The sequence below is a fragment of the Hemibagrus wyckioides genome, linkage group LG19 (genome assembly GCF_019097595.1).
Source record: "Hemibagrus wyckioides isolate EC202008001 linkage group LG19, SWU_Hwy_1.0, whole genome shotgun sequence".
Taxonomy (NCBI): domain Eukaryota; kingdom Metazoa; phylum Chordata; class Actinopteri; order Siluriformes; family Bagridae; genus Hemibagrus; species Hemibagrus wyckioides.
Window position 1 is genome coordinate 3,559,575 of NC_080728.1, and position 23,558 is coordinate 3,583,132.

Genomic DNA, 23,558 nt, shown 5'->3' on the forward strand with positions numbered 1-23,558 from the left:
TATTATATTATATTATATTATATTATATTATATTATATTATATTATATTATATTATATTATATTACATTATATTGATGGTTATTGACAATTCTGGAATAATTAGCACCCATGCTCTGTTCCTCTAGATTCTGCAAAGGTTACTGTATATACACTCACTGGCCACTTTATTAGGAACAGTTATACATTTAATGTATAACATTTAATTATTCAATCAGCCAAACAAGGTGACATTTTTTCTACACTTCATCTTTGGGCGAATCTGTGCCTACTGTAGTCTCAGGTTCCAGCTGACCTGGATGTGTGGTTTTCTGCTGTTGTAACTCACTTGTCTCAACGAGATGCTTTTCTGCTTACGGTTATAAAGAGTAATTATATGAGCTAATACACCTTTCCTGTCAGCTCAAACTCTTCTGGACATTCTCCTCTGATCTTTTTCATTATTAAGAGTGTTTATGTGCAAAGAACGTCATCTCTGGTAAACACATGTTGAAAGATTTTTCGTAAACAGCTCAGAATGAGCTGCTAGACTGTTGACCATATGACTGGACGTTGTTGAATCTCAACTACATTTTATGAAAACCGTAGCCTATTAGATATCCTACCTACAGAATAGCAGAAATCAATCCTATTCGTTTTGTTTGAGGCGGTGTTGTAATTATTCCTCACTACTCTAAGAACATCTAACAACATCTCACTACCATCAACAACAGCTAGGGCTCCCTTGGCCTTTGGCAACCTTACAGGACCCCAGTGCATCGTCATCATCACTATTTCCACCACCATAGAGCATTTATATCATATTTTAGAAGTGTGTTTCATGCTCTGTGAACATTATATGAAAACTGAACTTTTGCTTAGACTTTATCCAGAGGAAAAACTGCCTGTTTTGATGTACTACTGCGACTCAAGCAATCAGGAGGTCGGAGGTAAGGCCACTCACTCGCGCAGCAATGTACACACACACACACACACACACACACAGCCATCTTGGATCTAAGTGTGGAAAGAGAAATTAATGCGGTGAGTGTAAATTTGCACTAGAGACGATGTGCATGGAGCTGCAGTCTTGATTCTGGGTATTTTTTTTTGCTGATGTTAGCAGTTAAAGGCGCGCGAAGGTTTAATGGCTCGCTTCGGTTGTGTGTGTGTGTGTGTGTGTGTGCGCGCGTGGATATATATATATGTGTGTGTGCGCGCGCGGAGAAGGCAGCGTGAAAAATGATACGGAACTGGAAGCTGGGAGATAGAGAGATAGAGAGAGTGAGAGATAGATAAACAGATGATCTGCTTGCTTTCCAAAACTTGTGCAGTTACTTTCAGTAAAAAACCAGCCAGAGCTCCTCAGTGTCCATGTCGGAGCGGGCTGTGAGCACAGCTGAGGCCGGAGTGGAGAGCAGTGCAGGCGGACTCCTCACTGCACTGCTCCGGCTTAGCTTTCAAGCTAATTCGTCTCGGAGCTAAAAGGGATTCCTCATAACTAGACACATCTAAGCATAAGCATTATGTCCATTTCAACCAAACCACTATCACTAATCCTACTAGTTAATTTTGGTTTATCATCATTTTAGCGCTCACACCGGTAGCTAGCTAGTTAACCTGGCTGGCTAGTTTACAATGCTAGTTTGTTTACACTCGCTGTAAACTTGCTGGGACATTCACTACAACTCTATAAACGATCGAATAACTAATATGAACTGAGCCGTAATAAAAAAAAAGCTATAAAATTATAATCAAGTTTAACTCAATTCCGCATCTGAACATACACTGTCGTGTATCAAATGACGGCTAGTTTTACTTTTATTTTGACAGCTAGTCTGAGCTGTGTGGATTTTTCTGTGTATTGCTTGATGACATGAAAATATAAGGCTGAAACATGATTGTTAAAATCCTCAAATGAGTTAAATGTCTTCTACAACATGTATGGAAAGTTTTATGAATTGAAAACACACACTCGTAAAACTCAGAAAGGCGAATTTTCTGTCCTGTCAGGTCTAACATCTTGCACGTTTCTTGGCAGGAACTCCCTTTTTAGCTTAATTAATTAAAATAAAATACACGACCTTTTTCATTAAAGGTTTATTTTTTGTCTATTATTATTATTATTATTATTATTATTATTATTATTCGAAGGTGCACATGAATATTCTTTCAGTGAATTGGACCCGTGTAGGATTTTATTCCAGCATTTTGCAGTAAAGTTTAAGGTTATAATATATAAAGGTAGACTTGTTATTGAGGTTGGGATTAAACTCATTCAGTTTGAGTGACAGGATAATAACTGTGAGAAGTTAATAGTAAATATAACTTTAAGACCCATTGATATGTCATGACTTGTGGAAATGTTGAGTCAACACTGACTGAAACCGGTAACTCTTCATGTTCATGTGAAGAAATCATGAAAAAGACAAGATACACCGGCTCTTTACTTTACATGTAGTTCAGTTTAAGGTAAAATAAGTAAAAACAATGGGCCTCACTTATCAAGCTAGATTCATTTGTAAAATCGTTCATATGAATGAAATCACATATTCATAAAAATGCTGTAAATTCAGAAAAATCCATTTATATCCTGCTCATCCCCCTGAGTTAGCTTGACTAATGTAAACCTTGACGTGGTCGACTTCAGTTGTATAATCCGTGTGGATTACTTCACCTTTTTATATGAAACCTACAGCATTTAGCAGACAGCCTTATCCAAGCCTTACAGAAGCTCTTTGGAGTCTCGATCAAAAACACATCCTCATACTAGTTCTATATTACAGGGACTTAAAGCAACATGGAGAACCTTTTAGTGGAAAACAGATGTTTTAGCTATATCCTGTTGACATTTATTAAAGAGTCTAAGATAGGGAAAGAGAGCCTACACAGAAACCGTTGTGAAGGCAAATGAAATCATTGAAATATGACAAAAGAAATGGTGCATGTGACTCTAAGAATTTCTGGTGCTCGAGATCGATAGACAGATAAATAGATAGACTTTATTGGTCCTATTAGGGAAATTCTTGTGTTACAGCAGCTTAATTAGTGACAGTATACCACACACACAAATTTACATCAGTGGCAAACTGGCAGTAGATAATGAATATGAAGAACCTTAAGAGTCTGGAATATAATGATGTTAATGGTTGTAGTAGTTGTGAGAGTGCTATGACCCGTCACACACAGGTGAACTATTGTACAATGTTACTGAAATGGTATGAATGATCTTCTGTAACGATCTCTTGGAGAATGAGCTCTGCTGACTGTAATGTGTGGCTGAGATGGATTATCCATGATGGAGAGCAGTTTGTTCAGTGTCCCCCTGTTCCTCACTGACTGAAACATCTCCAGTTTGTGTCCATTGATAGATCCAGTCTTGAGAATTAACTTGTTAATTGATGATGATGATGATGATATGATTCTATATTACTGGTGCATTAGCTTGCAAAGATTTGACATTGTGTATGGTGGAAATGTTCACATTATGGAAATCAGCTTTCTATTAATTCTGAATTTAATGCATTTGCACAGAGGACTCTTAGTAGCTCTCGACCTGTGCTGTGATGAACCATGCACAAGAAATCGGCTGTAGAAGTCGGTCATTTTAGCTGACGTTGGAGCTTCAGGCTTCACTACAGAGCTCATTTTGCTTCAGCTGATCATTTTCCCCAGAGACGTTGTTTAATACTCCGAATTCTTGGAGAATTTTCCTGTAGCACATATTGTTAACAATATTAATCTTCTGTTTGTAGCAATCTTGTATTTAGCTAGGAGTATATTGACAAAAATACACATTGTTTTGCATTGCTGATGATTGATGAGCCTCCATTTCTGCCTTTAGTTCATTTATGGACAATGTAAGGAGTTTTGTGTGTCCTTACATGCACATGACCTGTATCTGGAGCACGCTTTGTTCTTCACGTGTTGATCAACATATACACATGAATATTAAGAAAATCAGCGTTATTTTATTTGACATATTTTCTATATTTTATTCATATTCTGTAATCCTTAACTAAATATTCTGCTATTAGACCGTCTCTGTGGCTATTTTACCGCATTGTGTTCAAATCCTTTTGGAAATGTTATATGTACGAGTTGGGAAGTCGTAATTATGATGTCAGGTCAATTAGTCGCTACAACCTTCTCTAAATTAACTTCAGGGTTTTTTTTTTATATATCTCTAAAAAATAAAGAATGTGCATCAGGCATGTTTTGCTTTTTTTAATGTTAATCTGCAAACCGTTGAAAATTTTACGTTACATATTATATCGTAATGATACAATGCTATGGTATTTAGTGCAGGAAATTAGCTTGTTTTATTGTAAATCAAACCATTTCTCTTGTATAGATGCTAATATGTTAACCAAGCTCCTTGTATTTCAGTAACCTACTGCATAAACCACACTAAAATCAGCCTCTGAGGCGAGCAAACATTCAATTTCAACAAATTTACCATCAACTACAGACGCTACATCCATTTACTCCACCATGTTTTCTGCTTGATTCACCCCCAATTCGGAAACTCCACAGTTTCCCCAATCGTAATTACGACATTGATGTGCGTTCAACTCGTGAATACGATCTTTCCGTCATGACTTGAACGCACAATTAATTTTAACATGTTTCAACAATCACAGTAAGCAAGCTAATGCTACTCGCTGACATTTTTCCTGTGAGGTCGGTGTATCTCGCTGTACCAATCCTCTGGTGTTTAATGTGGTTTCAGATATACATTTTACAATAGATATTATATTATAAATATTTAGAAGTCACACACGCCCATCTTTGTGCTTTAAGTGCGTCTCATTCAGTCTATCTTGTCTGGATCATAGAGATAATATACTACAGTACTGTCTCGTTAACCTGTTTGAATAAAATTCCTCTTTGACTTCATCCTGTTTGCTCTGAGACAGGAAGGTTAGCGTTTATTATGTTGTGTCCATCATGTTTTTCAGACAGGAACTCATATCCAGTTAACAGAAATGTTGGGTTTTTTGTGTTTGTTGAGAAGGATGGTGTGAAGGATGGCTTCAGAGTTACCTCAGGATATAACCGGCTCATTTGTGAAATTGCTAATCAGTATAGTCTGGACAGCAGCTCTGTCTTACAAGCTGAACCAAATTAATGAATAACAAACCATGGAGGTTTCCTGGTGTAATAACTGGCTGATGGGCAGCATTGTGTTTCATTATTTAAAAAAGCAGCTCTAGGCAATTTCATAGAAAATCATTTCAGACCGTGTTATAGCTCAGAAACACTTCCTGCATTTAATATATCATTTGTTCCGTGTTGGACGTACACATGAATCTGAGGACCATGAGGACCAGGCTTTTCCACCATAATGGACGAGACTGTTGCCAGATCCTCCATACACACCTCATCATCTGTCAAACTGAATTAAAGGGAAAAAAAATTCAGTGCTGTCTTTGCTAAAGCTCCCTGAAGAGACACACGTACAGAAATGATGCTGCATTCGTGCTATTAATTATTCATGAAGGAATTATCCATGTGCTACAGTGAAAGTGACCGCAGCAGCAGGTGAATAATGAGATCTCATCTGGAAAACTTGTGTATAAATAGACCTGTCCATACCAGCAACAGACCATGGAGAAAACGGATCGGATAATATCGGAAAAACAAACGGAAAAGATTGGAATTGGATTAGGGAAAGAAATTGAGGCCTAAAAGTAAAAAAAGTTTGTAAAAGTAGGGAATGTTCTCTCATGAAGGGGTTGGTGTTTTGGATTGACTTTATTTGCAGTATCAGTGTTAGTAGTGTTTAGTGAACAGAATATCTGAGGTGTCTTGGTATCTGATTTTGAGGTTCAGAAGAATCTGAATATAACCTAATGTTAGAAATAAACACTGTTCACACCATGGTGCTCTCATCCCTGGCCTGCTCACTGTTTCCTTACAATGGGATTCTTTATCTGGTCCTTCTGAGAACTCTAGATAACTGTGTCTTTCTGTCTGTCTGTCTGTCTGTCTGTCTGTCTGTCTCTGTCTGTCTGTCTTTGGTTTTTTTTCCTCTTCTTTTTTCTTCTTTCTTTCTTTCTTTCTTTCTTTCTTTCTTTCTTTCTTTCTTTCTTTCTTTCTTTCTTTCTTTCTTTCTTTCTTTCTTTCTTTCTTTCTTTCTGTCTTTCTTTCTGCCTGTCTTTCTTTCTTTCTTTCTTTCTTTCTTTCTTTCTTTCTTTCTGTCTGTCTGTCCTTTCTTTCCTACTATCACAGAGTAACACAGTGTGTAAGAAGCTGATTGGTTCATGTCTTGTTTAATTGGAGAGAAATAGACAGACATATATTAGGAGTAAATCCTGCACAAAATGTTTAACACTTAGCCGGTGTGGTAATTCTGTACCATTACAGCACCGGTATATCACACAAAACATCATGCAGATAATATTTTACACATACACTATATTGCCAAAAGTATTCGCTCACCTGCCTTGACTCGCATATGAACTTAAGTGACATCCCATTCCTAATCCATAGGGTTCAATATGACGTCGGTCCACCCTTTGCAGCTATAACAGCTTCAACTCTTCTGGGAAGGCTGTCCACAAGGTTTAGGAGTGTGTTTATGGGAATTTTTGACCATTCTTATAGAAGCGCATTTGTGAGGTCACACACTGATGTTGGACGAGAAGGCCTGGCTCTCAGTCTCCGCTCTAATTCATCCCAAAGGTGTTCTGTCGGGTTGAGGTCAGGACTCTGTGCAGGCCAGTCAAGTTCATCCACACCAGACTCTGTCATCCATGTCTTTATGGACCTTGCTTTGTGCACTGGTGCACAGTCATGTTGGAAGAGGAAGGGGCCAGCTCCAAACTGTTCCCACAAAGTTGGGAGCATGGAATTGTCCAAAATGTCTTGGTATGCTGAAGCATTCAGTGTTCCTTTCACTGGAACTAAGGGGCCAAGCCCAGCTCCTGAAAAACAACCCCACACCATAATCCCCCCTCCACCAAACTTTACACTTGGCACAATGCAGTCAGACAAGTACCGTTCTCCTGGCAACCGCCAAACCCAGACTCGTCCATCAGATTGCCAGATGGAGAAGCGCGATTCGTCACTCCAGAGAACGCGTCTCCACTGCTCTAGAGTCCAGTGGCAGCGTGCTTTACACCACTGCATCCGACGCTTTGCATTGCACTTGGTGATGTATGGCTTGGATGCAGCTGCTCGGCCATGGAAACCCATTCCATGAAGCTCTCTGCGCACTGTTCTTGAGCTAATCTGAAGGCCACATGAAGTTTGGAGGTCTGTAGCGATTGACTCTGCAGAAAGTTGGCGACCTCTTCGCACTATGCGCCTCAGCATCCGCTGACCCCGCTCCGTCAGTTTACGTGGCCTACCACTTCGTGGCTGAGTTGCTGTCGTTCCCAAACACTTCCACGTTCTTATAATACAGCTGACAGTTGACTGTGGAATATTTAGGAGCGAGGAAATTTCACGACTGGATTTGTTGCACAGGTGGCATCTTATCACAGTTCCACGCTGGAATTCACTGAGCTCCTGAGAGCGACCCATTCTTTCACAAATGTTTGTAAAAACAGTCTGCATGCCTAGGTGCTTGATTTTATACACCTGTGGCCATGGAAGTGATTGGAACACCTGATTCTGATTATTTGGATGGGTGAGCGAATACTTTTGGCAATATAGTGTATATGTTATATATGTGTGTGTTCATAGATTGAAAAAGTGTAAGAGTATGGACATTATGATGTTCTCTCCACAGAACGAAAGAAGAATAAATGAGTTAATATCTGTAACAGCACAAATCTGCATTAATCTGCCAGGCAGAATATTAAACATGAGTTATAGAGATATTCTGTACATTAATTCACTCCACACCGTCCCTTATAGAGCAGCCACATTAATGGTGTGTATTAATATCTTTACCAAGACATGTAATGTTTGATATGAAGGTCCTAAAGTGGGCCTGTGTGTGTGTGTGTGTGTGTGAGATGATGTTGTTTTGTAAGATTGGGCAGCTTCACACGCCTTCATGTCAGAATATTCACAGAGTTCAGAGTCTACAGTATATAGTAGCCTATTAAAGCTGAGTGATGTTTATATGTTTATATCAAATGGACCAAAATCACTTCCTTTCTCTCCTCTGTACAGGTGACTAAGAGCATGTTTAGTGCCACCAGAAAGAAGTTTATGGAGGGGCTCGATAATGACTACCCAGATGACAGCTTGTACTACGGCCAGCCGTCCATTTTCACGCACCGGTCTGAGAAAGACGTAAGAGGATTACACACAAGGAACAAAAGAGTCTCAAATAACACTTTCACTTGAGAGAAGTCTGTTAAACTGTAAACATATTTGGAGGTTTACAAATCACATCATTTATGACCTTTGTGTGTTTAAGCTACACACTGAGACGCCTCCATGTTTGTCTTATGTTAGCAACAAGCTAGTCAGCTAACTGTGACGAGTGAGTTTCCCTCCTCAAAACCAGTGAACAGTGTTCCAGGCTTAACAAGAGAATATGGCTGTGTGTTGATTGATCTAAAATGAATGGTTGTATACACAATACAAAACTTATATAAAGGTCAGAAGTGCAGATTTGTTTACTGTTAAATGCTGGGAGCGGCCATGTTGATTTGATGTCGCTCGTTTTCCATATTCAAAAGATCAGACCTTATCTGTTCATCTGGAATATTATAAGTAAGAAATAGTTCTTTAGTATTATTTTTCTTTACATTGAAACGTAGGGAAGACCAGTAGATACTTTGTTGGTAGTGCTTTTCATGTGTTTTTATGCTGCTTTTTCCAAGCGTGTTACAGAAGTAAATTTCATATATGTAAGGTTATTAACTTTTGCGTGTAGAAATGAAATGAACGCACACTGGAATTACACAAAGATGTTGTGCATCTGCATTAACCAGATTAATAAGCAGAGTTCAGTTCACTACAGCTTAGAATTGATCCTCATCTTCAAACCACAAGTTCTGGTTTTATTGAAATTGCAATTGAAGTCAATTGAAGTGACTTTATTTTTTCATCTTCGTCTGACGAACTTTCACATTTCACGTCAAAAGTAACAGTCATGAAAAATGTATCATGTGCCCTGATTCCAAGCGTTTCCAGCTAGGAAGTGGAATTTTCCATGATGAACACAGACGATTGGAGTCAAACTTCGACCCAGTGTCAAATACAGGAAACGCCTCTCGACCAATCGGATTAGAGAACCAGTTCTAACAACTGCTGTGTAATAATGAAATAATCTAAGTAGCTTGCAGTTGTCATGATGTAACACTGTTCTCCCTCTTCCTGGTTTTTTTTTTAGATGCTGTCGTCTTCATCTCCTTCATCATCGGGTCAGCTCTCTCAGCTGGGTGCAAGTTTATACGGCTCGCAAAGTACGACCTTATACACCGCTTTAACTGTATACTACTAGCTGGATACACTAGAAAAAGGGATTTTGTGCAGAATGATCTTGATTCAGTGGTTTAAAATAGCGATTTTATTACATTTACATTTTATTCTTTGAAGCTTTTTCTTTATTCACCTCACGCCATGACCTCATGTTACAATACTTTGTTAAACGTTCTTGGCAGATTTGATAAAGGTCATAAACTGAAGGAGAAGTGCTGCAGTGCTTCACGTTTAAAATCAAGGCCAGCAATGTTGGCAGCACTTGCACTTTTATTCACTTTTATAAAATGTCTGGACAAGGTATCAGCAGATATTTTTTGACATTGCTCCAGAATGTTTGTTCTGTTTTTTTTCTTGTTGCTATATTTATCATCCCTGTTGATGGAGACTTTGGAGATGTTTTTGGATGCGCGTGACTCACTAACCCGTACTCTTTGATGCTCTGCAGATGCTTTAGGCTTCCCGATGAGGAGCCTGAACAACAACAACACGCAACTCAATCGCAATCTAGCACAGAGCACACAGTTACCTAGTCATGGCACAGCAACCACCAGTGTCCCGACGTTGTCGCTCCATACTCCAAGCTCGCCGAGTAGGTAAGACACGGTTGGAGCAATTGGTGCAACACACACACACACACACATGCTGTCAGCTTCCAGATTACGTCATTTCAAATTTTTCCGCTCCTTCCCAGGGGGATTTTGCCCATGAACACGAGGAACATGATGAATCACTCGCAGACGGGCTTGAGCATATCGATGAGCGGACGGAGCAACAGCATGAGCAGCTCAGGCCTGGGAAGCCCGACCCACAACTCTCCCAGCACCATCTGCATGCCCAAACAGCAGCAGGCCAGGCAATCGCTCAGCATCAACAGGTGAGACATCACACACCTCAGAGCTACCTGACTGTAATGCTCCAGCACAAGCTAGACTGCTAGATCTATACAAATAATACAGCTGTTTACCTCTAATCTCATTTCATACCATACATTTCTTTGTCCAAGTCAATTGCAGCATCTACTTGATTTATTCCAACTTCTATTTACTCATCATTGGGTTAGAGGTTCACACACACACACACATTGCTAGTACTTGGTTAACTTTTATTAGCTTGAACTTGAATCCAGCTCTTGCTGTAGCCTTCCACAAACTTGCTGGAGTGTTTGCTCATTGCTCCTGACAGATCGGGTGGGACTCAGTCAGGATTGTGGGCCTCCTCGCTCACACACACTTTTTCAGCTCATCTCTGCTCTGGGCTTCGTGACAAAGTTTTAATTTGAGATGTTGCTTCAGTATTTGTAGTAACTCCTCCTTCCTCATGATACCATCTACTTTCTGAAGAGCATCAGTCTCTTTTCCAGCAAATATAAACCCACCTCCACATCACGATGCTACCACTTCCATGCTTTACGTGTTTTTTTTCCATATCATTATTATCTATATTAATATAACAGTTAAATTGTTGTTGTAGCTGAACATTCCTCCAAAAGGCTGGGGATGATCTGCAAACCTCTGCCCAGCTTTTCTGAGCCAGTTTCGGATTTTAGATCAGAGATTTCTATCTTGCACAGCAACCTTGCTTACTGTAGAGATGTCAGACTCTCTTCGTGGCGGATATACATGCTTTGGTACCTGATATATCCAGAAAATCCTTCACCAGTTGAGATTGAGCTAGAGTGTGATTAGATATCTACAGCCTAGGTGTGTGTAGAAGTCATGACCTCTACTTGTACTAAATGTATTAAATATGAGCTGCTGTTTGTTCTTTCTTGCCCGAATCACACAAAAGTGATTGAAGAGTGAAGGGCTGATGCATATACTCAGATAGGTTTACGTGGCTGATGAGAAACAGCTACAGCGTACAATAAAATTATGTAAATACGCCGTTCTGAAAGGATGGGAAGCAATGCAGTGTATATTATATGTTTCTTATTATTCACTCACACCCTTTTTGGGCTTCATCCACATCTCAGTGTAGACTCCGTGTGAGTTATACAACAAAAGTACTTTTATATGAGAAGTACAAAAGTCTCGTCTTTTTTACCGGACAGTTCTACTGACCGGATAGATCAGTTCTACTGATCTATCAATTTCTGAAGCAAACAGATGTAGAGAAATGTTTGTATAAATTGCTGTGATGCCTTGATTTAACACGTTTCTCTCTCTGTGCAGTATGTCGGGGTTTGGAATGGGCCGGAATCCTGCGTTTGGTTTAAGCAGTTCATTCTCAAGTAGCATCTTTAATGGAACTGGTAAACATTTACCACACACACACACAAACACACACACACACACACACAGAGTTTGATTGTTCTCTAAGCGCGTGACGTTTTGGAAGCTAACAGACAGATCTGTTTGTAGACGGGAGTGAAAACGTGACTGGGCTGGACCTGTCCGATTTTCCTGCCTTAGCCGATAGAAGTCGAAGGGAAGGAAGTGGCAACCCGACCCCGCTGCTCAACCCGCTGGCTGGGAGAGCTCCATACGGTAAGGGAGAGAAAGACAAAAAAAGAAAGGCTTCTTCTGCGTTCACATGGAATCTTTTCACATCATTATACCCTCAGTGATGGCTCCTCTTACGGTCAGCCTTTGATTTGTTTTCTTTCTAGTTGGAATGGTCACAAAACCGACACACGAGCAGACGCAAGACTTCTCCATCCACAATGAGGACTTCCCTGCACTTCCTGGACATAACTATAAGGATCCCAGCATCGATGAATGCAAACCAGTATGTGATGATAGCTACACACACACAGGAATTAGGAATATCATCAAATTAACAAGCTGATCTAGAATTTTAAAGGACATTCTTTACACTCCACAGATTCACAATTTTGTTCTTTTCCACAAAGGCTAAGTTTAAATTAATATCAGATCTATTCTTTAGTACACTTTCCTCCTCTTATCCCTCAAGCAGCCACCAGTCAATAAGGGTGTGTTAGAAAAACAGCAAAGAAACACAGCTTAGTATTTCTCTTTGTCATCTCAGACATCGCTTCTAAACCTCAGGGTCACCTGAGAAGCAGATGAGGTCACAGGAGACTTTTTACCAACTGGTCTGTTCATATGACCTTGATTAATGGAATAATCAGTAGGTTATTAGTATTATTATTAACCTTTCATTAGGTTTCATTCAGTTTGGAGCTCCTCTTAAGAGCAGTTTACATCATACTGAGTTCACAGCACTGTCCTGTCAGTCCAGTCGGCCTAGACAGGGTACAGGGCAGCTATTTAATATAGAAATTATAATATTTTATTTATGAACCAGTGAACTAAAGCACAGAAGTGATCACCATGTGTAAATACGGCTTTGTGTTCATTTCGGGATCTGCAACACGTAAACCCGACTAAACTGACAAACCTGACCAATTATTAAAGCTTATTAATAAGATCTTGTGTGCACTACAGAACAGACTTGACGAGATGCTAGTCATGTCAGTGCTCTCGTTAGATGTGAGCTGTAGGGTTATATTTATATTACATCCCACTCCTGGAGGTTCAGGATTCTAGGTCCTATAATAACAGGTCCCTGACCTCCACATGGGCTATTCTCGTTATAACAGAATGCATATGATTTACGGCATACGCATGGGTGATAGATGAATGGAACACTGGTGCTCTGTGAGGCGTTTTGCTTTCACAATCACGCTCCACTTGTCCCTTTAGAGAGAAGGCTGAGTGTAAATCAATACACAGTTATTCTGACTGATCACCCTCTGTCTGGCATGAAGCATTTCTATTCCTCGTCTATGTTGACAATGCCATGAGGGCTTACTGAATACTTTCAATCGTGTCAGATCTTCTGACTTTTACATACATCAGATTTCAGCTCAGTTAAACACCTGAGATTTTGGATTGAAATGTTAGATAGAACACCAGGTAAAACACCGGGTAAAGAAACGTTTCACATCTGTGATTTGAAAGCAGGGTTAGCACCGCATTTTACCCAGGGTTATGAATTAGCACCTCATTTTACCCAGGGTTATGAATTAGCACCTCATTTTACCCAGGGTTATGAATTAGCACTGCATTTTACCCAGGGTTATGAATTAGCACTGCATTTTACCCAGGGTTATGAATTAGCACTGCATTTTACCCAGGGTTATGAATTAGCACCGCATTTTAACCAGGGTTATGAATTAGCACTGCATTTTACCCAGGGTTATGAATTAGCACCACATTTTAACCAGGGTTATGAATTAGCACCTCATTTTACCCAGGGTTATGAATTAGCACCGCATTTTACCCAGGGTTATGAATTAGCACCACATTTTAACCAGGGTTATGAATTAGCACCTCATTTTACCCAGGGTTATGAATTAGCACCGCATTTTACCCAGGGTTATGAATTAGCACCTCATTTTAACCAGGGTTATGAATTAGCACCTCATTTTACCCAGGGTTATGAATTAGCACCTCATTTTACCCAGGGTTATGAATTAGCACCTCATTTTACCCAGGGTTATGAATTAGCACCTCATTTTACCCAGGGTTATGAATTAGCACCTCATTTTACCCAGGGTTATGAATTAGCACCTCATTTTAACCAGGGTTATGAATTAGCACCTCATTTTAACCAGGGTTATGAATTAGCACCTCATTTTACCCAGGGTTATGAATTAGCACCGCATTTTACCCAGGGTTATGAATTAGCATCACGTTTGCGGTGTTAAACCAGCAGTGCAGTGCTAAGTTTGTTCAGTGTGAAACGGAGCGGTGTTTGCTTGTTGCTGCTGGACGCTTGTCAACAGACAGCCAATCAGAAATTGAGCAGCGAGGCTCACGTCACGTCAGTAACAGGAAACATGCGTCGTGTAAACAGGTTGCCTGCTGTTCGTCCAATCAGTGACAGCGACACCGCAAATATACAAATAAGAAGGTTAACCTGGGGTTTAGGAACGTACAGTGTGAAACGTCTGTTAATAAACACCCAGCATTAACAGTGTGAAAAGCCCTAAAGTGCACCGAACCTGAACTAAGATTTATACAGTCTGTATTATCAAATCATTCAGTTTCCTGAACCTCAACATTTCAATTAGGAATGCAGTTTATTTCTAACATCACGTATCTGAACGTCACTTTTTCACTTTGAGTGTCTTTCCTCAGAATTGGCTTTAACATGAGAGCTTTCCTGTTCTGTAATCTTTAGCTTCGCTGCTTCCTTTTCTCCATCACAGAACTTAAATTCCTCGTCTGGTAAAAATGTGGCTAACGCAGATGGTCCCAAGTTCCCGGGAGACAAGAGCTTGACGCTACAGAACAACAATCATCAGAAGAAAGGAATCCAGGTGCTACCTGATGGTGAGAGTCTTGGTTATCTAACTGAATATAACTGATTGTGTAAACAGCAGTGTGTTTATTTTGCCGTGTTTTTCTTCTTCTTTCTCCTTCCCGTTGTCTTTTCTCCAGGCCGCGTGGCGAACATTCCCTCTGGCATGGTGACGGATCAGTTCGGGATGATCGGCTTGCTGATGTTTATTCGGGCAGCAGAGACGGACCCGGGCATGGTGCACTTAGCGCTGGGAAGCGACCTGACCACGCTGGGCCTCAACCTCAACTCGCCAGAGTAAGCGCTAGCTCATTTTGCTATGCTAGTCTGAACCAATCAAATCACAAACACTGGGTGAGAAGGCTCATTGCCTGAAGCTGTACTTTATAGCAGGGGGTCTGATCTTATCAGAAAATGACCCGGGTGTGTGCAGCTTTCTTTTCTATTCAAGCAGAAGCCACATTTTAATCAGTTGATCTTGGTTTTCAATAGACTTAGGTGTGGCTGAAATGAAAACCTGCGTCCACACTGGCTATTTCCTGGATAAGATCAGACTCCCCTGGTTTACAGGCTCAGATACAGGATACTGCTGTAGAGCCAGAACTGACCAACTGTTTGGAGTGATAATGATGCGAGACGTGGGATATGATGACCTCGTCTCCTATCGCTGTTCAACAGAGTGACCGTAAAGGTCGTAGCATATGATGTACATCATTTTCCTCCTTGTTAAACCATCAAGTGAACCCTGGGGATGCTTACCTGATAAATCCTCCAAGATTCCACAGTGATCCAGCAGAATTGTATTCATTTGCATTGACTCCAGTATTTTTTTTCCTTCCTTTCTGCTCCCATTAAAAAACCCCAACTAATTATTCCTTAGAATCCACAACATAAAACAGCAGGACAAAAACACAGTACATCTTTCATTTACTGCTTACACAAATCACTGGTCTAACTATCTCTCTCGTGAATCCCAGATGTTTGTACTATTTTTGGCTGGGAATATTTACTCATATCCTTGATAAATATTGCTACTGTATCTGATGTCAGTTGTATACTTGGTTAATGATCCTCAAGTTGAATATAAAGCAATATTTCACATGAATTAACTAAAGTAGAAATGAAAGTAATGAACTATTTAAGAGCTCAGAGCGCCGGTGCGACTGTCAGTCATTCCTGTTGAATCTGCATTTTTTTATTTATGGGGGAAAAGAAGACTTTCTTCCATCTTGGTGTATTTTTGCTTTCTTTTGAAACAATCATTTAAAGATTTTACATTTTTTTTGGTATGTTTTTACCTCACTGATCTAAGTGGACTCGAACCGTGCGTGCACAATACCCCCCCCCACACTGCCAGCAGTTTTTCTATTAATTTGTCACACATCTGTATAATAATGAAGGTAGAATACTGTTTTTTTAGTGTATACATTTTTTTTGTAATATATCTTGCCCAAAGTTGTGACTCTATCACATTATCAGATGCATTTGCAGCAGTTTGACTTAACTCTGGTTTGTTTTTGTCTCAGGTAGATGTTGTAGAGCTGAAGTTTTTCATGTGTTGTTCTTGACATGAAACATAAGCTTTATATCAAGGATATTTTGTGATTTTGCAGGAACCTTTATCCCAAGTTTGCCTCTCCCTGGGCCTCCACACCGTGTCGGCCTCAAGATATCGGTGAGTGTCTGACCTCGTACTGTATGTACATGAAATTCCTGGAAATTATATAATTATTAATTCAATTAAATATATAATATAATTGTAATATTATTAATAATAAATAAATAAATAATAATAAAATCATTATATATAAAATATTAATATATATAATATATATAATTAATATAATTATAAATTACTATATTTGAATTAAGTATATAATTAATAATTAAATAAAATAATAATTATTATTTTTTTTAATTACATGAATTGTAGTCAACTCATAAAAAACCAAACCTGTTGTGGAACAGCTCTCTGTTAAAAACTTAATCATCAAGTTTTGTTTTTATTTTTATACTGACCGCGTTATCCAGCCATGTGATGTTTTTTCATGATAAAACTGACCACATTGCAGAGAATCTCTGTGTAGCTTAGTAACACCGTCAAATCCTCTCTCTCTCTCTCTCTCTCTCTCTCTCTCTTTCAGACTTCCACGTTCCATCAGAATATTTAACAAACGTTCACATAAGAGACAAGGTAGGTGTTCCTCACATCCCTTTTTTTCACACTCTTGCTTCAGCGTCCCACTTTCTTCTGCTGAGTATTGATCAGATTCCCGAGCAAATGTGTACCACGTAATAGTTTCTCCATTAGAACTGAGGCTGTCTATTTTTAAAATGAGGTAAACTGTATGAATTGATCTGCTGACTAGCTAATGCTGTTGTTTTTATCCCTTCCCTCCACCATGTACCCTGTTTGTGTGCACTAGCAACACCAAACAAGCATTATTCAAAGCGGGCGATAGCTGTAGAGCCATTACTGGGCCCCATAGACGGAAGTTGAGTTCTGCCTTTCTACTAGCGTGATTGTGTTGGGGAACACGCTTGTTGTGGATGTGTGTGACTGAAGCAGAGGCAATTTTGTGGTGTTTTGGAAAAAGTTAAGATAATAGAATTTTTGTTCTCTTCTCCTCCACAGTTGGCTGCAATAAAGCTCTCTCGATACGGAGAAGACCTGCTCTTCTATCTTTACTACATGAATGGTGGAGACCTGCTGCAGCTCTTGGCCACAGTGGAGCTGTATGTATGATCTGTCCTTCTTTTAATGAGTATATATCTGTAAGATGTGGAAACCTTTCAGCTTTATCAAAGTTAATCATGTAATTGTACTTCCCTATGGTCTGGTCCACCAGGGTGCTTTCCTTTAGAACTATTCGGATGTGTTCACTTCCTTGTTGATTACCAAAGCAAAGTCATCACACTCAAGCCCACAACATGGACATGTGACCTATCAAAACACTCAGCACCGTGAGGAGAACTGATTAGCCAGTTGGAATCAGGTGTAGCTCCTGCTTGGTTGGAATGAAAACCTGCACCCGCACCGGCCCGTTCTGGATAAGATTGGACACCCCTGTTATAATGTATAAAGTAAGAGGTGGTAACAACAAGCATGTGGCAAGTGCATGTGCAAGAGCTGTTGGCGCAGATGATGTCCAGACTCGGAGCTTAGTACAGCTGTCTCACAAACCCAGACCCTGATAAACTTTGGCTGCTTCTCAATCTCTAACAGTACCCACACTGGTGGAGACTGCAGATCAGTGGAGTAGTACTGCAGGCTGATATAAAGGCTACCTTCATGAAACTGTAGGTGGAATTTGAACATGACCCAGCTGCTCCAATGCCTAATTTTGTAGTGCAGTCATTAAATAGATGTTTCAATAAAGTGTTTTTCAGTATAACGTTCTGGCCACACAATTGCTGCCACTGTCAGAACACCACCTGCTACTGGTTCCTGGACCAGGGGGCACTAGATAATGACTTCCTTCTGGACAGAACATGAATTAGACTTCTGAGAGTGCAGGCTACATTTTAGGTCCCCATGTTGGCCGTTACTAAAGCTGAAACACATGAATCATTTTATGGGACTCATTGAACTTGCTCCATAGTGCCAGAGGCCCTGACCAAAGAGGAGGAGGGATCGGTCCTATTTTTAATCTAAATAGCCTAAAAGTCATTTCAATCCAGTTGCCTTTCCTGTTGTGTATGCAATAACAAACACTAGTTTACGTTGTCTCCGCAATTTGCTTTTACGTGTTCTGAGAGATGTACCCTTGCCTTTGGGCACCCAGGGAATTCATAATGTGTGTGCAAGTGACCTTAGATCTCTTGCAGTGCCAGGGTCTGTGTATACACCTTTATCTGGATGATTGTATCTGTTTTATGTGCAGTCTCAGTATCAGGTGACGAGGCCAGCAAATGTAATATAATCTTAGATAATAAAGTAAATCACAGAGCAATTCACCTGAGCCTTTCTTGAAGGAAAAGCCTTCTCGACTGAGCCATTTGAAATATGAATGCAAGTCACCACAAATCACCCATTTGTAGATTTTCTGCATCTTACTGAGATGTTATTCTTCGAAACTCATATAATTTTGCACATGTTGGCTGAATGCTCAGTGTCTGTTAGCCATATCACAAAGAAACTGCACAAAGAATCAGTAGTAGTGTGAGTGCAGTCTGAGGCATGGGTCCAGTGCATGTTTATTCATGCAGAAAGGGAAATCCTGAGAAAAAATGAGTAATGAGAGATGCCTCCAGAGAAGATGAAGGTTGCTTCAAAATAGTTGATGCTAGTGTATTTGATATATAGGTCTTTGTGACCTTTAGGGGTTCATCTGCTAGTGCTGACCAAACACATCATGATGGTGTTTAACATAAACCAACAAGGGTCTACAAAAACAAGTGGTGTTCAGGAGAAGCAAGCTCTGGTAGTGGACAGGAATGGAGTCTTGCTACAGGACATGGGCAAGGGGGTAGTTTGGCTCGTGTGGAATACCTAGGACAAAGGACCGTGATTCTTCATGATGTAAATGTTACTGCTTGACCCTCTGTGACCACTACCCTAGACCTGCAGTCCTGCTTGAACGGATCGCTATAACACAGCAGAAATCACTGCTCTGGCCCCTGACCCCAGCATACTGGCATCAGCTGACCACCAGCTGTTTTATAAAACGTTGCCAACCCTCATTTGGTTAATTAGACATACAAGTAATTCTGAAATAAACCTCTGGTGTAGATCATGAAAAGGTCAAATGTAAGGCTAACTAAAGGTCTGCAACTGAATGGATGACCACCAGGCCACCTGGATCACTTTGGTTGACATTATGGACTAGAGGAAGAGCTTTAATGTAGGAGAAACGTTTTATAGGCTGCCTGTGTATGGGAGGTCACAGTTATGAGATGATGACTTTGCTTTTGGTTCCCAGCAAAGAAACAAGCATATGGGAATATTCTAGAAAGATTAGGAGTGAGAGTTCTCCATTCATAGATCCATGTTTATATACACTGTGTGGAAAGGAAACCGGGCCAAGTGTTTAAACAGTTCAAACTGAATGGAACAACAGTAATATGTCCTCGTGTTAAAGCCTGTTTTTATCCCATAAACCAGTCAGGATTGGAGCAACAGTGATATATATATATATATATATATATATATATATATATATATATATATATATATATATATATATATATATATATATGAGAGAGAGAGAGAGACTGGGAGAGGGGGGGGCATTAAAATATCTAAAGGTATTATAATATACAAGGCATTATTATATATATATAGTCTGCAGAATTATTGGCACCTTTTAATAAAATTCTTCTGAAAAAAATAACTTTTAAATTTGGTCAATGAACCAAATTTATCCTTAGGTTCAGTGACCTATAATAATTCTGCCCTCACACATTAAGTGTGATTTCTGGTCACAGAGCTGTGGAGAAAGAGGAATTTTAAATATATAAAGGAATGATTTTAGGCTTTTGTTCTTCCACCTTTCTTTAAATCAAATTAGCGGGAAAGTTTGAGCTAGTATTACCTAGAGCTCGCTCGCTCGAGTCAGATACGGAAATGAGGTCCGGCTGAAGAAAGGAGACCATCTGGTTTTGCAGAGGAGACGCTTTAAGTGTGCTAGAGCTCGGTTCAGCCTTTTGTGATGAGCGTATCATTTCCAGCTGGCTCAGGTATGTAAAGTGAAACCTGAAAGCCTGCTTTTGATCTGCAAGCTGCTTCATTGTGTTCGATGAACACAGGACTCACTTCGAAGAGACTGAAACTCCGTCTAGAGTGTGGAGAATAGGGTTAAAGTCCATCAGTGTTCTGCACTTGAAACTCACGGCTGTTGGAAAAGCCAGGTCTTAACCCGGGTCAGGTCTAATAGTGATATGACAGAATAACTGAACTTGTGATATAACCTTTAAGGGAACCGATCTCCATCATCGTACAGATATCACTGGAACAGGTTGATTATCATGGATGGCAGGACTGTGTAGAGTGTGTGCTTTTATAGCTTCTGACATCATTCATCACTCTGTTGCTTTATTCCATGTCTGGGGGATTTTGGGTCACACTTTTTTTTTTACTGAGAAATTAAATAGCACATTTTCACCCTGTCCACAGTTTCAATCGGGACTGGAGGTACCATAAAGAGGAGAGGGTGTGGATCACACGAGCGCCAGGAATGGAACCCATGATGAAGACCAACACCTATGAAAGGGGAACGTATTACTTCTTCGACTGTCTTAACTGGAGAAAAGTAGCCAAGGTAATAACGTGGATTGTTTTATTTCCTCCAGCATGCGTCACTGTTGCAGATACCAGATACTTTCTCTTATGCAATAAATCTAAAAAAGCTAATTTGATTTAACTTTTTTTAACCGTAGGAATTTCACCTGGAGTATGACAAGCTTGAAGAGCGGCCACACGTCCCGTCCACGTTCAACTACAACCCAGCCCAGCAGGCCATCTGAGACACCTCATGAAGAGGGGGTTTTGCTTGACTTGGCACTCACTGAATCTACAGGTGCTAGCTGTGGCTCTGGCAACCTTGTTTTTTGTTTTATTTTAAATACGATTCCACTGCAATCTGGAAAGGCAGACTCAGGAGCTGTGGGCTGCTACAGTACCACCACAATAGACTGCTGCACAAAATATTTTACTTTTTCCCTTTTATTGCTTTTAATCCCTGTCCTTCAAGTGCAGATTGAAACAGAAAGACGGATAAACAATCATACTGAACTAAAAAACAAAAACAAAACAACAACTATGGTGTAATGCCTAATAGAGATCACAATGTTTATTTGGTTTAAAAGAAAAGAAAACAGCTTAGATGCATATTTTACCGTTTTTAAAAAAAATTTTTATTTCAGTTGTTTGTATTCAACAATTCAATATAACTACTGCCTTTCATTTCCCTGCCCCATTATTATATACGGAAAGACGTCGAGAACCTCGCGAAGCTGATTCAGGATTTTCCTTTTGGTTTAAAATAATTCGCTCTGAATGATGGAAACACTGTCTTCTGGTCTTTGTTACAATTTTGTAATAAGAGTGTATTTTTTCTGTTTTGGAAACCACGTGAAGAAGTACATATATACACACACACTGTATATGTATATATTATAAGTTGGAAAAAAAATTGCTGCCCTGTTGTACCTCATTTTAAGGAGGTTTGCATGGATGCAGTATGTTTAGGCGAAAAAACTGGAGCTGTTAGGCTGAGGGACCATACACTGGCAACCGAGGACATCCAGAGCCTTATGACTGAGGGGAGGAGAAATAATTCCAGGAAGATTGCGGCACTTCACCAGCTGTTTTCAACAAAAGGAAACCCAATAAAAAAAGGAAAACAATTATGTTTACACACTCGTGTGATTCTTCTGGGGGAAACTGGGTTTCTAGTAACGTAGTAAGAACGGCATGTTGTATTTAATTTCACGAATCATTCGTTTATTCATTTTTAGGCTCTTACATTGTCTTGTGGTGGATTTCAGAGTCCAGGAGCAGTGGTGCATGAAGGGAATACACTGGAGATGAGATGCCAGTGCATCACAGGGAACCACACACACATCAGTGTTTTTAGAGGGTAGGAGGAAACTCATGCAAGAAACTCGAACACACTTAGTAACCCAAGCTCAGGATTAGACTTTATTAATATTATTTATTCCAGGTTTTTTGTACTTTTTTTTTGCAAAGGACTGTGCTCCTGGAATTTAGAGTTGCTGTATGATATCTGCACAAATTCCTTACGTTGTTTAAAAATGATTAGTTATGTGGCCTCTTAACTGATATACTATACTTTCTGTCTTTTACAAAACACTTACACAGTCACTAAAACCATCTCAAGGAGAGAACGAACCAGCATTTTGCACTAGATCTCATTTTCAGTAAAGATTAATAGCCATCCATTAGCTGAAGGTTAATATATGAATCTGTTCAGAATCTCGTACTCAGCATCTGCCTTTTGGCTGCTATCAGTAAATTACTGGAGTCTGTGGCTTCAAGTGTTCTGTGATGTGAATGATGTCTTGTAGCACTTCCACGTGTCCTTGTTTTTATTAAATGTATAATTTAATGATCCGTTGCCCATTAATGGACCGGCTTCCTCCCAATCAGGCTGTATTCCTGCTTCTGGGACTGGCTCTGTATCTACAGCCTTCCTTGCCAGATTAAAGTGGTCAGTGAATATTAAATAATGGATGAATAATGAATAGATTAATTAATAAATCAATAAGTAAATGTAATTTTTTAGCAAGTCAAACTGTGATGCACTCTTACCTTTGTCCACTAGATGGAGTCTTAACACTAGGAAATAATACAGCAACAGGTCTCGTTATGACCTGGAAAATTTTTAGATAAAAAATGGCCAACGGCCATGTTTTTTGATAGAGAACACAAAACATCTGTAAGTGTCTCTGGATAAAGATGCCTGATAAATACCATAAATGTGAATATTAAATGTAAATGAAACCCAAGGGTCAACCACAAGGTCTCTCTGGAGTCATCTGGCCACCAAAACACCAAGGCATGAAGTTCTTCCTCATTCTGCAGTGATCAGTAGGTGAAGGATTTTCCAGTTCAGCAACTAACAAGGGGTCATATGGGGAGCCTTAAAGGATTTTTTAGATCCCATGCTAAAGAGTTCTGGGAGGAGCTTTGAAAGGGTAGGAAGAAATTGAAGGCTAGAACATCCACCCTCAGTTCCAGCCGGTTAATGTGTTCTATTCTTACTCTAGGGCTCCACATGCCTGTACTCAGCAAGGACTCATCCCCCTGTTGGTGTAACAACAGAGTGTCTCTGGTATTTGGGGCTTAGTAGCAGGCTGATGATATGGTTGAGGGTTGATGGTGGAACTGAAGTCTGAACCCTTGCCACTGCAAAGGTATGATGTACTTGCAGCTCAATAAGCAATTTTTTGAACTGTTAAG

The 23,558-nt window shown here is 39.8% G+C and overlaps 1 protein-coding gene across 4 annotated transcripts; it reads left to right on the forward strand.

Moving 5' to 3' along the window:
• The first annotated feature begins 725 nt into the window (after window positions 1–725).
• LOC131370024 (CCR4-NOT transcription complex subunit 2-like) lies at window positions 726–21,982 on the forward strand. Of its 4 annotated transcripts, none has more exons than XM_058417043.1 (15): window positions 730–927; window positions 8,105–8,227; window positions 9,276–9,348; window positions 9,813–9,960; window positions 10,059–10,241; window positions 11,539–11,618; window positions 11,728–11,853; window positions 11,976–12,094; window positions 14,544–14,667; window positions 14,776–14,932; window positions 16,249–16,310; window positions 16,780–16,829; window positions 17,271–17,371; window positions 20,751–20,895; window positions 21,014–21,982. In XM_058417043.1, the coding sequence occupies exons 2-15, from the start codon at window positions 8,117–8,119 to the stop codon at window positions 21,098–21,100; spliced, it is 1,566 nt and encodes a 521-aa protein (XP_058273026.1). In that variant the 5' UTR covers window positions 730–927; window positions 8,105–8,116; the 3' UTR covers window positions 21,101–21,982. The 4 variants fall into 4 exon arrangements, 3 of the variants coding, with proteins under 3 accessions (XP_058273028.1, XP_058273026.1, XP_058273027.1); XM_058417044.1 differs by lacking the exon at window positions 730–927 and adding an exon at window positions 933–1,021; XR_009207365.1 differs by lacking the exon at window positions 21,014–21,982 and having other exon boundaries at window positions 726–927; window positions 17,062–17,371; window positions 20,751–20,796.
• Window positions 21,983–23,558: the final 1,576 nt, after the last annotated feature.